We start from the raw sequence: 16,423 nt of genomic DNA on the forward strand, positions 1-16,423 counted from the left end.
CGAATATCATCAGCGGTTATGATATGACGGTATTTCAGGAGAAAAGCGTCTGTTGGAGAAAGGTAATTTCACGTGTCCCTGACTCTTTCATCCGTATCCGCCAGCAGTAATATTGTACAGGGGGAGAAAAATCTGTTGGCACAGGAAAAGCCATTTATGCATGTCCTTTTATTCTTAGACGTCGGGAGAGCGAGCACAAAAGCCCGAGACAATTCCGGCTGTCACAGCCCACGAAAAATGACAGGCGACACGGATTACAAATCATGGCCGCCCGGTGCTGCACCGGTAGTTAAAATTCACGGTGCTTGATGGTTCTTTAATTTACTGTAGGCACTGCTTGTGTTTTTCCCCTGTCCTGGAAGCTTTGCAGATTTAGAGAAGTGAAGGGATTCCTCCGAAGTTTGTCTTCTGGTGGACATTTTTAAACAGTCATCCTCAAGCAAGGTTATGAGTAAAGAAAACTAATCGTGCTCTCAAGATTGGTGTCGTAAGGTCCATAGAGAATAACAGCAAAAAGGAATAACACGAACAGAACATAGGCTGAACGGAATAAGAGCGAAAGGAGCATCATCCGAGCGGAATAAGCGCGAGGTGAACTATGTCATGTTTGCAGATTTTTAGTATCTTCTGTCAAGTAATATAGGACTACTTTAATGCGCATGCGTCTGTCACCTTCGGAACAGTTTGGATGCAAAAGCGCTTGCCCAATATGGTTCTGAACGTTGTGGACATCTGCAGCTATTTGTTTTTATATTTCACAATACTTTAAGCAGGCCGGATTTAGGAGGGCGGTTGAGTGGGTATGAACTACAGCTCCGAGCAACCATCTGGAAAATGATCTCCACTAAGGAAGAAAATGCTTTGGAAGGGGCCACAAAATAAAAAGAATATGGGTATGTGTTACCTATAGCTGAAATTGTGTAGGGAACCTCACGACGTTGTTTTCTACGGACATGACTCCCAAGAATTGACTTGTGCTCTCGCGCGCAGAATCCCAAACTTACAACCACTTGGACATCAAACAGTCGTGTATATTATTCACTTGCCTATTCGTACCATACCCGATTCTATGTTAAACTCATCCCCCTTTGCATGGTAGAATCTGCGTGGCGTGTGTCCATGCCTTTTCGTCGATGGAAGTTTCAGTCGTCGCACGTGCTGCGAGTTGATGAATGGAACATCCTACGCTCTCCAGCGTCATAGAGGTTCCGGAGTAGTCGGATGCGCTGAAGTCAACTTCCGGGACAAATTCCAGTAATGGATATCTACGGGGAGATGCGTAAGCAAGCATTTGACCGAAGATACGTAAAAGGAAACGTTTTAGACATCGTATCCAAGCGACAAATACTGGCATAAAAATTGTCATTGTTGTAATTTGAAATGGCAAACTTCCTAATAGTGGTTGTTCAAGAGTGTTATCTTGTAACTTGATGACTAAGTGTGAATGGAAGGTATAAAATATTTCCAAAATTGCTGCAACAGATGTGGTGTGTTGGTGAAAAGCGCCAAGTTTGGCTCCCATAAATATTGTTGGTCTGAATTTTGAGGCCTGCAGTAGCGTTATTGATATGTGGAAACCGGTTTTGACACCTTTGAAGACTTCTGACTTCTGTACAGCGTGGTCACAAAGTGGGCGTACCCCTTTTTATTTTCGACTCTACCAAGGGTACGGTTGAATGCTTGATATGGATACATACCTGATGGTTCAAGAGTCCAGAACAGCAGAGCTCGGCTGTGCTATGAAAATATCGGTCTATACCGATGTTTCGTATTCTTAAACCGTCAGGTATGTGTCCATATCAAGCATTCAACCGTAACTATCGTAGTGTCAAAAAAAGGGGACACCCACTTTGTGATCACTTTGTACAGTGGCGGCGACAGATGTAAATTATTAGGGAGGCAGAAGGGGAAGTTTCTGGGAGACAATCAATTTTAATATACCACTTAATATCAAACAAAATGCATATTTGAGCTAATTTTCTTGTTTGCTGAGATAGGTGACGGTCCTCTCCCTGCCCCCCGTTTGGCGCCGTCACTGCCTTTTTCTGAAACAGTCCCAGAGAAAAATTTTGCAGCGAAACTGTAACAAACTTAGCAAATAGAAAAGTAGTTGCGCTAAAGTCAAATTATTTTCCGAACATCCCCAGCTGACTCTCAGAATCGAACTAGCGAGCCTACCAACAGTGTAACAGCGTTGGCGATGGGTGCTGGGTTGAGATGACGTCATCGGATCGCTTGCAGATTGGTGAAATCAAGACTTGTGTGATTCGCACCCAAGCTGCTTATGCATGCAGCCAGAAATGTCACGAAAATAATATCGCTTTATAATAAGTTAACATGCTCTAGCGGTAACTGTCTTTAGGCAAGACAATACAATACAGAGCATAACTTTTGGCTGCCACAGCTTAATAAATCTAACGCGTGGGTTTCGTTACACGAGCGTCCGCACACTGCGGTGTCTTTGATTTACAAGGTAGCATAACCAGTTGTGACTATGATAATATAGGACGGCCTTGTACGTACGTATGTCTGTGTGCATCCCGCTGTGTTGGTCGTATTTAAAAAATGGAGTAGATGGAATAGCAGTTTGCTCTTCTTATCATGCGGCACTTACGCCACTTCCACGTGGTGTGAACAAACAAGAATGAAACGCTGTTTCCATTGGGAATAAACCTTGCAGTCAGTTATCGCTGCATTCTGTTAGTTTTCCTTTCAGGAAAATTCTGGAAGGATTGTACTTACGACGTTTGCCGTAAGCATTGTGTGCCAGAAGCTGTTGTGCTTCTATGAATAAATTATTTCGTAACTTGTGGACCTGTTTTTTGGTACGCTAATCATAAAACCCGAAAAATTGTTCCTAGTGTGTTGTCGTGTCCTGTCATGTATTCAATTTCTCAAAAACTCTTATGTCTACAAAGACAAAATTTCATGTATTTATTCAGCTACGAAATAATGTAGCACAAATACACCAGAATCCCGTGGCAACGAACTGTTTACCCTTTGTGCTACAGCAGTTCAGTCTGTAGACAACACTCTTCAAAAGCAAGTAGGAAGAACACTCACTCTTAAAGGTTTTAGTCTTGGAGTTGTGTAATGGGTGACCTTTCCGGACGTCATTCAAATACCAACATCTCTTCCTCGTAGTGCACCGTGGCAAATGCATTATTGCAGGCTAACGATTCTGTGGCGCCCGGAACTACTGTCAAGATGACGTTCTGTGTTGCCTTGTCCAAATGAATGGTGAAGTCTCTCATAGAACTTGAGCTTTTATCGAAAGTTGACATCCCCGATGGCGTATTGTTAAGTTCATCGCTTTGTAATCAAGAGGTCCCTGGTTCGATACCCGGAGGAAGCACATAATGGTTCGGATCTTACTTTTAAGTGCAGATCCACTCCCAATTAACTTTCAAACAAACTCAAGCAAGTTCTTAAACTTCATATATAAATGACATGTATTTTAATTCGCAGACTCAAATTAGCTTCTATTTTTAAGAGGATTCAGTTCCCGAGCTTAGATAAAAAAAATCTGTTTGGAATTACAAACAAGAAAAACTAGTTTATCGTAACCAGATATGTTTAAATAGGCGATAAACAAATAATTGTTCACCAGAGCCAAATCCTTTTAGAAATCGCGCACACTTGCTTCAGAGTTACCAAAACATTTAGTCAGAATTATCAAATTTATTAAAGGCTTCTTTGTTTGCGGTTACCGAATCGTGTTTCCTTAATTCAGAGGAATTCATTTTGTCTGTGTAGAAAGTAAGAATTGCAAAAAGCACCAATGTTGACGCACTCATGGTTTTAGTAATGAAACACACTTTTCGAACTTCTTAATTGAAAGTGACGTTACATTTCACCATATTGGCGTGAAGAAGTAGAAAATCAACATGAAATGATCAAAATGCAAAATATTCTGTAAATAAGTCCATAATAAGAAACGCTAATAACTTCACAATCAGAATCGTTTTGCGTCACCAGATGGCCTATGCATCAAAGCTGTCCTATTTAATCGGGCAGTCAGAGGTGAAATAACACATTCACACGTGGACTGTGGTATTGAAGTTGAACGACGTTGCTCTTCGTGGTTCACAGAGAAAGCGTGACCTTCGTCATTGTACTTGGGTGCATATGTCGGGGCTGTTTGTGGCAGAGCGCACCTGAATGTTGTTCGTTGCCAAGACCTGTTTCCACGGCGTTATTTTTCAGCAGGAAACACTGGAAAATTGCATTCGCACCGCAGCTTTTCGCGATGGACTGCGGTCGCCAACGGTATGCGACAATCCTGCTGTAGATGCGTAGGCGTTGTCGCAGGTGTCGCCTTGTCCGCGCGAATGTGGGCCGACTAACCGAGGTTACACAACCTCCGCAAGCATGACATAACCTGTTCTTGCCTCCTATCTTTTAATCAGAGACCTTTGCCGCGGCTGAAACTCTGAAATCATTGCTACCATATTGTCCTTTGTTCCTCCGACAGACCTCCGTGGCGGAGTGGTTAACACAGCGCGTCAGGGTTCTCTTGTTCGAATCCCGACCTGGTCATGGGTGTTCTCTGTGCATTCCCCTTCATCAGTTTCATCACTCATCTTCGCGTTTAGCCAAAAGTTGCATAAAAGCGAAGAAAAGTAATCTTTTTTCCCGGAGCAGATCATTTCTTCTTAACACTTGATCACATATTTCATCTGCCCAGTGTTGCCAAAACTGAGCCTGAAGAAATCATATTATTATGTAATAACAATAATAGTGATAATATTAGCAGTATTTACATTTGCCTAAAGGTGATCTGGACCAGGAAGTTTTCCAGTCATTGCCCTGTTTCTGTACGGCTCCGAGACCCACCCAGCCTCGTATCAATGAGTACCCGAGGGCAACCCTGGGGGGGATCTGGCCGGGCGTGAATGCTGATCACATCATTCCAACTATGGCCGAGATCAAGAAAATGTGAGTGGCCTCCCCGATGACGCAGTGATAGCGTCGTCGCCTTGTAATCAAGGGTCTCGGGTTCGATACCCGGTGGAGGCACATAGTGGTTCGGATCCCACTTTAAACTGTAGGCACAGTCCCAATTAGCCTTACTGTGCATAAAGTGGACTTAGACACCTAGTCAGTCAATCAAAAAAAAAAAAATGTGGAACTCTACCTCCACATCACCCCATATGACTTCATGGAATGTGTGCACGGATACCATTACCTTTACAGAACTGAGGTGAAACCACTTTGAACCGCTACTCTTACGGATTCCCACCAATAGGAATACAATACGAATAGAAAATTATAACAAAAGTTCTTCAAAATTATTATTAATATTAGTGTGGGAGTATTCCACTTCAACATCAATTTGTCATAGTTCAAAATATTCGCAAATTACATCAGACTGTTAAAACCTATGTTAACAGCTTTTTTTCATACGATATTAATGCAAAATAAATGGAAACTTCGAATTTTGCATAACTTCCAGGGTAATTAGACTTTTTTAACCCCTCGAAAGATAAAAACTGGGGGGGGGGGCAGGGGGAACGGGTGGGAAAAAAAGGCCCGAAGAGTATCCGCCGAAATCGGTAAATAAAATCAACCGATACTTTTCGATACCGATACATCGGCATCGGTATCTGCTCAGCCCTAGAAAAGTGTTAAACAAATTAATCCTATAATATAACAGCCTCATCGCTACCTTGCCAGATGTCGCAATGAACCCTGATCAGGCATGAATGTAGAATTCTGTTTATAACCTTACTATGTGGCACACAAAGGAGGTTGGTTACTATGTAGAAATTTCAACAAAAAATGCATGCTCGATCAGAACCTTAACACAGGTATTCTGTATCATGATACTCGTTCTCATAATTTCACTTGTTCATCTATTCTTCCTTTCTATTTCGGTTCTTATGCGTCTTCTTTCTATCTCTTGGGCTAATCTGTTAGTAATTTTTGTTGTTTAGCGTTACTTTTCTTCCACTTTTGACCAATAGTGATGAGATGGATAAGGAACAGTTACAATCGCATATCGACACATAACAGAAACCCGCACCCCCTCGTCAGCTCGCAAAAAAATGTACTACGTGTAGTATGTGGAAGAGAGGTTAACATTTGAGTGCTCCCAGAGAAGGTCTACCTAACACCTTATACCCCTTCATACATTGTATAAATTATATATTCTTGAAATTACATAATTTCATTGGAAAAGGATCTCGTGAACCTTTCTTTTTGGGGAGATTACAAGGTATTCCTTGACGCGAGAATTTGTTGTAATTGTAATTTGTAACAGCCGTTTAATTATTGAGAATAGGCATGTTACGCCAGGGCTCACAGGTACGAATCCCGGTCTGGACATGGATGTTTTTTGCGAGTGTCTTTTCATCATATCAGCACTCATCCCCATCTTCGCGATTAGCCAAAAGGGAAAGGAAAACTAAGTAAAATGAACCAAATCAATCAATCAGTACATGTTACATTTCACTATGTGAATTAGGTACAAATAAAATCCCAAGCCGCTGAATTCGATACATTTGCTCGCCATGCTAATGCATGCAAGGATTTCTTCGTTATCAGTCTGATGTACACGCACTTTGCTGATTAAACTAATGCATTGAAGGTAATATTCTAGTATATGCATGTTGAACTGGTCACATAACGGGGTTATGAGGACATGTGTGGTGACGTAAGTTCTGGCATGCATTAACATCGACTGGTGATCTGAGATGGTTAAGATATTTTTTCCCGCATCACTTACATATCTCCTTCCTTACATTTTGACTTGTCACTTGTTTTTATATTGTATTCAAGGCTTCCATTCAGCATGTGTGCGTATATATATATTGTGTTATTGTGCTATGTGTAGTTTCCTTGGAAGAAATTGGGTTTTAAATTTATGCCCTTCGAACCGTTACAGCATTTCGTGATGCTCTGATTGTCTGTCGATAACAAACGAAGCTACATTGCCAATTTAAAATGTTGTGGAGTTCCTCCCTCGTTTATGTATGTAATAAATTACGCGTGTTTTCTTGTCTTTCAGGTTCATGGGTGTTTGCGTCCACGAGGGGCAGCTACACGCGCTGACTGAAGTAAGTATTATGTTTATCTTTTTATTACAACTCAATATTCTATGTATACTATAATTAACTCGTCTCGATACCACACCTACTCATAAATGAACAAAATATCAATTTTTATCCCTCGATCTCGCTAAAGTAACCAACTAGCTCTAACATTCTTAAACCCAAAGGTGTATGACTTCAGCAACACAACCCTTCCATCCTGGGCAAGATCAATCTTTTCCATCCTTACCGATTTCCTTCAGGTCCATCTCAACGTTATCCCTCCATTATCGTCTTGGCCATCCTACAGGTCTCTTACCTACAGGTTTCCCAACAAGAATTCTGTAAGCTTTTCTTTCCCATTCGTGCCACATGTCCTACCCATCTAAGTCTTATTGATTACGCTCATCCCCTATTAGTGCATGAATTCTTCCTTAGAGCAGAGGTTCCCAAACGTTTTCGTTTCACGACGCCTTTAGCGTTTCAAATCAGAATGTAGATCTAACACCTGCAACGCTCAGTTAGTGTGGTTAGGTTGCTTGCCTTAAGTTAAAAATATACACATTTCAAATTCAGAAACATTTTATGTGTAAAAGTACTAAATAAGAACATATTTGGATAAATCATATCATTGAATCAATAAATAAATACTGGAACATTTCGCGGTGCCCCAGGCCGCCACGGCGTACACTTTGGGAACCACTGCCTTAGACGAAATGGTGAGATTTTTAAAAAAAATTGTGACAACGATACGAGAATGATTTCGCTGGGCTATAAATCATCATACTGTAAGAAAAGACCTTACATTTATTTTCACAGGCGAGTGGCGGGGTGGGGGGGGGGTGTAATCAGCAAATTGCCGCAAACTCTTGCAGAGCTTTGTACAGATTCGTATCGCCCCTCCCTCTGAGACATGCGTTTGTCTCCAAGGGATTAATTTATTTTAGCTGGGAAGTTCTGGGAGTCTCCCAGTAATCAAATTCACACATAAAAATCCCGGTACTGGTTTATAATACACTGGCTGGCTTTTCACTTTGGGTTTTAACGCGTCGTTGAGAATGCTAATGAAGCCGTCGGGAGGGGAAAGTGGAATCCCGTTTTGAACTTCTGGAGCGCTCTCTTTGCTTTGTTTTCCCTTTTTTTAATGGGAAATAAAGGAGAACGGCCGTTACGTGTTGTGGAAATGACGTGCTGAAAGTTGAAAACTGGGGATTTCTGCATCATTACAGTTCTTGAGCATGTAGAGTCTTCATCACGGAGGATGAGACCGGGGTATTATGTTGTGGTAAAAGCAAGGTGTGGACCCGGTTTCTGTCATGGACATCTTTTCACGAGATGTTTTGTGCCTGCGCACCTAGTTATCTCATCGTTGCTTTCATTTCCCATGCCGTTAACGCTATCGGTCTTACACCATTGTGGTGCCTTAACTCTTCGCTGTTAACAGACCTCCATGGCGGAGTGGTTAGCACAGCCCGCTACGAAGCCAGGGGTTCCGGGTTCGAGTCCCGGCTTAGGCATGGGTGTTCTTTGTTAATGTACCTTATCAATTTCATCAAATCATCATCTCTTATTCTCATCTTCGCAATTAGCCAAAATTGGCATAAAACGACCCTAAATAATAATAATAATAATAATAATAATATTAATATGATCCATGACTCAAAAGCTCTAGAAGGGCCTTTGCCTATCTCCCGACTGTCAGTCTCCCTCCCACGATCCTACTTAGAGGTGTGGAGATCTTTTTCCGGTAATGGAGTGACGTGGAGTCAGCAAGTCGAACCCTCAGCCGTTATAGATATTTTTGAGACTGGGTCTCGTAGCTCCCCAATTTCCTCACGTTGGTAGGTTGCCACCGGTCCTATACACAGGCCGAAAACCCAGAGACTGAACACAGGCGGACTCGAACCCATGCCGTCCCGCAGTCGGAGCCCAAAGCACAGCGCCTTAGACCGCACGGCCACGGAGGAGGACAAATTACAAAAATACAAGTGTTCTAATTTTATTTTTTGCTTTAGATTCAAAATGGCTATACTGATAGTCGTTTTTCGATGTAGAAAAAGGAACTACACGTTTGAAGAGCTTCTCACATTGAATTTAAAGTTTGCAGGTTTGTCTACTTTGAATTTAAAGTTTGCAGGTTTGTCTTAAAGTGTCAGCTTACGTTGCTAACAAAATTCTCAGGAATACTAGGTCAGATGACTTGTGAAATGACCATCTAACATGGACGAGAGTGAGAATGTGTAGAACCCTGTCCACACAATTCCCCAGCATAATATTGCCTTCACCCACACGGTGCTAATCACAGGAGAGTTTTTATGTATATTTGGATTGTGAACGTCCAGTTATAATGTTCCCTTTGCTTAGTGAATGTTGATTTATTATTGTTGCTAAATGCTTTAGCTTCGAGAATTTTTATCTTGCTGAACAACAGTTAGGGACAAGATCCTGCAAACAATGTTAATTCTTTAACTGTGCTTGACACTTTGAGGCAACAAAATCTTATAAAATTACCCACCACGCGCTTGGAAGATAGATACTGCAGCTGGCATGGTGACTACACATTTTAACGAGAATTGCTAAACGTTCTTCGACACCGGCACCAACATTACGAGGAACCTTCTGTCAAGAGCTGGCTGTTTCATGGAGGTCGAGCTGGTTCTGTTTCATTGTTAGCATTTCTCGGGAGAATGAGAAATGGCGAAGTGAAGAAATGCGGAGCAGGCCAACGGTATATTGTTCCTTCTCGCAACAGGGGAAGAACGTGACTTTGAGCGAGCATTCGTCGAATAATGGTGGGAGTGGAATGCATTTGCGCCGTTAGAGGGAACTGGAAGAAACCTTGGTCGAAAACAACAGATGGTAAGGCGACATTGGAAGTGGAGATTGTTGGTGTGTACCCACCGATAAAAACAGGGTGGCGGGGGAGGTAATGGCTAGTGATGGGCAATATATATATCGTCCAGACGATATATCGCGATATTGGGATAATATCGTACAGGCGATATCAACTAGACGATATATCGCGATATTGGGAAAATATCGTACAGGCGATATCAACTAGACGATATATATATCTCTTAACGATATTTTGGCGAGATACATCGTGTCAGCTATATATCGTCACGATATTTGGCGATATATATCGTGGAGACGATATATCGCCGACATCACGAGACTGAAAAAATATCGTATCGTCTGTGACGATATTTTCTTGAAGATATATCGCGATATCAAATTTCTGATATTGTCCATCCATACTAATGGCGACTGAGAATGAGATTCCGTATCAGCGCTCGAAGGGGGGGGATGTTATCCCCCAGTTAAGAAACAATCCTAAAAGCATCCCCCCAGCTAGAATAAGTTGCATAAACATCCGTCTGCCTTCTTTCTTGTGTCCATGCTGATCCATACAAGCATTCCCCCACCTATCCTGAAACTCGACCAAGCATCTCCCCAGCTAGGAATTTTCAGTTCGAACAGGCGATTATATATTAGATTATATACATTCTTGTAGGTATATAATGTAAGCCTGAAATGCTGGCACTCCAGAAATTTGCAGATGCGGACGAAACGAAGCAGACTGCCAACATATACCGTATGGATCAGTTCTGCTGATGTAACGAATAGACACTAATCCATCCAACCAGAAGAATATTCCTGATTATTTTGTATTTAGACATTGTTGAATGCAGGTTTGGTAGTCTTAGATGTGTACTCAGCTGTTTGATGGTACCCATATTATGGTTCTTTTGTACCTTGGTTTTGGTTCATAAACCCTTTCCCAAAACATTTTCAGTTTCGAAAAACCACGCTGATATTGAAAATTCTGAAAAATTGCATACGTTCAGACTTGGTCTTGGAACATGAAGAGTGTCTGTGTGACTCCGAATTTATTTTCTATTACGGCAATTTAAACAATAGCGATGGTCTATTAAAAATCGAGACGAGAACGGGGCAGACCTCTGTAAAATCGTGACTAGAAGAGAATTGTGTTCGAGACTCTCGTATGACATTAAAATAATACTTAAATTAATTCTGCTTTAGTGAGTTTGTGGCAGCTGTGAACTTCTGAAAAACTAATATGCTGACCAAGGCAAAAATTTATTTTATTTTAAAACATAAACTAAACGTAACGTTTCAACCTTCTAGCAAGGGAAATTTTGTACTTGGTACAGAGTCAGAAGAAGACCTTGCTAGAAGGTTGTAACGTTACGCTTAGTTTGTTTAAAAAAAAAAATGTCTCTCTTGGTCAGCATATTGTGAGTTTTTTCATATCATGGAAACAAGGCTTAATGGTGTTATAATTTAAACTTCTGTGTTATAATGTAAACTTCTGCATTGTGGTTGCATACATACAAGATCGACCATTTCGAGGGTACGTAGCGTCGAAACAATTCACCAGACGGATAGGCGTTATCAACAAAAGTTGTTTTCTTTAATTTACCTCTACACAGTGACGTGCCCTGGATTTTCGAAAGGGAAGAGTTATGTATACTTTACTTGTAGTCAGCCCTCATTTTGTCATATTTTCCTACTTTTGACGTTTTTTTTAGGAATACTGGGCTAAAGGGGAGTTATAACCCCATCAAGCCCCCCTTGGGCACACCACTACTCTACATGTCATTAAAGTTGGTTCATTGACACTGTGCTTATACTTGATATTTCGGGACGAGACAGAACGACACAGAAGTCCTCAACCCTGTGGTTGATTTGCTCAAGATCACTTTTCCATTTGAAAGTTTTACTCCCCTGTCCCGCAGCATTTTCCTATTCGCTTCACGTTTTCTCCTTCTTTCTTCCTTTTTTCTTTGTTCCCCTTGCGATCGTATTTACAGAAGGATATGCCGTGGAACTTGTTTATTTTCTTACTTTGTTGCATTTCCCCATTAGTTCCTGTCTCCCGCAAATGTCTTCATTTCTCTTTAGCTTCCGCAGTTCTCATCTTGAGCGATTTCTTTGTCTCCATCCTCGGCCTGCCAGTGCATTTTTCTTCAATTACTGCAGTTTTCATTATTCCTTTATGTCTCAGGATATTGGCGACCATCCTGCATCTTCTTTGGTGGTTGTGCGCGCGTCTATAAGCATCTTAGTTTTATTTGTTGCTGTATCTTTACATTCCAAGGCTTTCACTCCTTTCCTTATAGCTTTAGCAACTGTTTATATTTCGCATGTGCTCGGTGCTATGGTCCAGACAATCGGCGAGCACGGGCGTCAGAGAAGTTGAATCCGGTCTACCCCCCCCCCCCCCCCCCCATCCGTGGAGATGATTGCCATCGTTGATTTCAATTTAGAAGAACCAAGAACCTTATTATTCTGCCTGTTTGATAAAGTTAGGTTAATTAGTATTCTATCCTATCTGCGAAGCACAGGGACTAAAAGACAGAGGAAAAATTGATTAAAAGTAGTCAATAAAAGAAATGTTCGTTTCAGTAAAACGATGTGTTTCTGGACTCCGATCTGGCTGCAGTTGGTATGGCAATGTAGCTTCCTTTCAGACGCTGAGACGAAACAAAATGGGTGTGTCTAACCACTTATAAAGGGCATTTACAAGTCTTCTCCCTTCCTTCATAGCATAGAACCACGTGTCATAGATAGTCAAGAACTTGAATTCGCACATGACACTGATTTCAACATAATGACTAAGGTAAACAGTGCGTTAGATCGAATGTCAGAACCTTCATGTTGTCATGATCTACCGCTTATAAACCAAAGAATAAATGGTTCTATGAGGCTTTTAAGTCTTGAAGAGTGTGAATGTAAACTTCGCGCCTAAATTTCCCCCCTAACTTTGAAAGTTTGGAGGAATAGCTTGAACGAGGCGTGTAAATATTCATAACACAATATAAATAGGATCCTATAACCATTTATTTCAATGCATTACTTTATAAAACCTGGTGGAACTAGTAGAAGCCTCTCCGCAAGGACTTACTACTACTACTACTACTACTACTAACAACAATAATAATAAAAAAAATGATTGATGGATTTAGTTTGTTTTACTTCGCTTTTCTGCAACTTTTGGCTATTTGCGAAGATGATGATGACTGGTGATAAGATGATCTACATGAAGGGACAATTCACAAACAGAAATATATAGCATAATCAAGGGGTTCCGGGTTCAATACCCGTTGGAGGTACATGTCACAGTGGTTCGGATTCCACTTTAAACTGTAGGTCCAGTCCCGATTAGCCTTTCTGTGCATAAAGTAGACTTAAAACAACAAAAAAATCTAAAATGGACAGCACAAAACAAAATTCCCATAGAGAATTGTACTGGCCATGGGTCAGACGCCAGAGCCTCGCTAGTCTGCAAAATGCAATCCAGGGTGGAAGTGAGGTTGACATTTGGGTGTCTTGAGAAAAGATCACCACCGTACAACCCCAATAAAGCAATAAAATTAGTTTATCAATATCATGTCAACCACGCGACTCCTCGCTTGCAAGCGGAGTGGTTAACACAGCGCGCTACGAAGCCAGGGGTCCCAGGTTCGAATCCCGACGGGTGTTCTTTGTGAGTGTCCCTTCACATTTCATCCTCAAAGTCGCCGCGATTAGCCAAACGTGGGATATCAAATCAAATCCTCCCTTACAAAATATTTCCTGAGACTCCCTTATCAGGGAGACATTCGAAGCGAAACGAGAAAGTTTCTGGAGGTTCAAGGTCCACAAGAATGAAACACTACTACGCCAGGTTATCTTTCCGACAAGCAGATTACCGCAAATAAGATGTGGAAATGAACGTTGCTGCATTCTGGAAGCAGGCAAATTAAATTAGCTTAGACCTTGTAGAACATTCGTCGCGGCTCGTTCCGAATGAAGTAAGCTCGACGTCCCGTTCCAGCCTGAATCTGTTTCGGGAAACAAAAAGGATCTCGTTTCTGATGTTCCGGGAGACTTTTCCCCGCCGCGACCTTGGAGAAAGTAGATCGGTCCGCCGGAGAAAGTGTGGGAAGCAATCGGTCGGCGGGGATGGGGTTCACTCGCGTGGCGTGCAGGCGATACCCACGCGACCTGTGAACTCGCATGATCGTGGAATAGGCGAGGAAGATCGTTGGTTGGATTAGAGAATCGTCTTCCAGTCTGCAGTAGATGTAGTTTCTCCCAGTATTAAACGTATTTTGTGGTGCGCGTTGATAACATAACGTCAACCACTTTCTTATCCTTTGTCTTCAAGATCTGTTTCTATCATCCATACAGTAGTGACAGGTTCCAATGTACAGCCTCTCTCACACACCGCCTCCGTTCCCTCAAGAAAAAAAACTGCAAGTTTGAAAAGAAGGATGAAACATATTTATATATATTCGAGACGAAACCGTGACTGCTCTTCAAGACGAGACGTGTGTTTATAAATATTGACGAGACTGAAAAAGGGTAGACAATCCCTAGATGCAACACGTTTGATTTCTCAGTTATTCCGATACGACAGGTTTTATAAAGGCTAGATTAGTAATAAACGCACTCTCTTGAACTGGCTGGAGAGCTGGCTAGAATTGGAGTGCTCTTGACTTTATATCAGGCAGTGTGTCAAAGGTCATGCATTTGGAACCACGATTAAGACTCAAGTACCCCCCCCCCCCTGTCTCCCCCTTCAGTGGTTTGTCTTTCTCACAGTTCAAACACACTATGTGAAATCTCCCAAGAAGCAAAACAACCCAATATGTCGAGTCTTTTTTTAATGTCAAGTCAAGAGCGAGTTGGCACCACTTGAAACTCGTGGGGTTGAGAGGGGTTTGATGTGGGAACCAAGTCGTGGCATTTAATTTCTCAGCTAAAGCGAGGGAGCGACCCCCCTCAGACAGTTTGATTTTTTTTTCCCGTCCCCTCGAGCTCGGAAACTGCAGCGGTCCGCTAATATCTTGACATTGTGTTGTTGGAGTTGACATGGATGTATTAACGTGAAAGTAGAATGGTAGGGTGGAAGGGAAGGGCGACCGGATTGGGAAACGAATCATCTTTGGTCACGTGATGGTGTCCTCTTGTGGGAGAAATGGGGAGAGACGTATTTGTATGGAGCTAGAGTGTTCGTCTGTTCCCTTCTGATCTGAGGGGTTGCCACAAATCGTCAGATATAATCTTCTTTCTTCAAGTGGTTGGGGAGTAGTGCAATGTTTGGCTGTGTAGTGTGTGGACTTCACGTGCATATTGCTGGACTTGGCAGATTGTTTTCTTTTACATCGGTTTTCTGCCGCTTTCGACTAATCGCGAAGATGAGCATGAATGGTGATGACATGAATGATAGGGCAGCACACAACACAAGCCTCACAGAGGAATATACTGGCCGTGAATCCAGACGCCAGGGCCTCGCCAGTCTGCAAAACACAGTCCAAGATGTACTACGTGGAAGGAAGGTTGACATTTTGGTGTCCGTAGAAAGGGACTGGTGAAACAGTCTAGCAATAAAATTTATCTAATTATAGACATACGCTGTAACGGATGGATTTCGGCAACCATCCTTTGCAACACACAATCTCAAAGATCGCAATTTTTTAGGAAAGATAAAAGCAAAGACAAATGGCAGAAAAAACAGTTACGAAAGAATTTTAACTGTGAAAGTGGTTGGGTGTATTATTCGTAAGAAGTTAAATTTTCACTTTAAAAAGATTATATCACAGTAGCAGAGATTGCATTTTTCAGGTTGTCACTTTTCTACATGATTTGCAATGTCAAAACAAAATTAATTATATGTGGGCCTCGTTTAATTGATAGCGTGGAAGTGGCCATCAATATCTCCACTATGTCTAGTACTATCAAGAGGGAATTGCCACATAAATCATATTTAAAAGTTATAGAGGGATACAGTTTGCAATAATATTAACGTGGCTCATTTCCACACGTTAATAATATCATAATACCTTATCTGTGATAATACACAAGACCAATGAAATGTACTATTTATAGTTTGGTTATTTTGCGTTGCTTTTATGCCTCTTGGGGTAATCGGGACGTTAGAATTAATAATCAAGCCCACTTCATGCTCACAAAGCCTAACTGGGACTGGATCTACAGTTTAGGATCTGAACCACTATGTGCCTCCACCGGGTATCGAACGCGGGATCCCTTGATTACAAGGTGACTAAGTTACCGCCACGTCATCGGGGAAGCATGAATAATGACAATCACAATGCCTCATCAGGGTTCGAACTTGAGGTATTTTGTGTCGTGGTGTATCACGCCGACCACTTCACCGAAACCAGTATCAATGTTATATTAGAGCACATTCAAGGTTTTATGGCCATATGAAATGCTCATTCGTTGTTGACGGTGTCAGCAATTGGTTCATCCCTTTGGATGCCGTGAAACGCTTATAATATTCGGATTCGGATAAAGTGCTGTTTGGCCCTAAAGTATAGTCACGCAAGAGGCAACAGGTGAGAACGAAGTTACCCAATCCA

At 41.8% G+C, this 16,423-nt stretch overlaps 1 protein-coding gene across 2 annotated transcripts in view; it reads left to right on the plus strand.

Moving 5' to 3' along the window:
* cdi (serine/threonine kinase) overlaps positions 1-16,423 on the plus strand; it is a 221,834-nt gene that overhangs the window by 153,772 nt on the left and 51,639 nt on the right. For both annotated transcript variants that reach the window (XM_083133323.1, XM_083133327.1), the window contains exon 3: positions 7,010-7,058. In XM_083133323.1, the coding sequence (XP_082989449.1) occupies positions 7,010-7,058 (49 nt within the window). The remainder of the gene's footprint in view (positions 1-7,009; positions 7,059-16,423) is intronic.

The sequence above is a fragment of the Lepisma saccharinum genome, chromosome 1 (genome assembly GCF_977018435.1).
Source record: "Lepisma saccharinum chromosome 1, izLepSacc3.1, whole genome shotgun sequence".
Lineage (NCBI taxonomy): Eukaryota > Metazoa > Arthropoda > Insecta > Zygentoma > Lepismatidae > Lepisma > Lepisma saccharinum.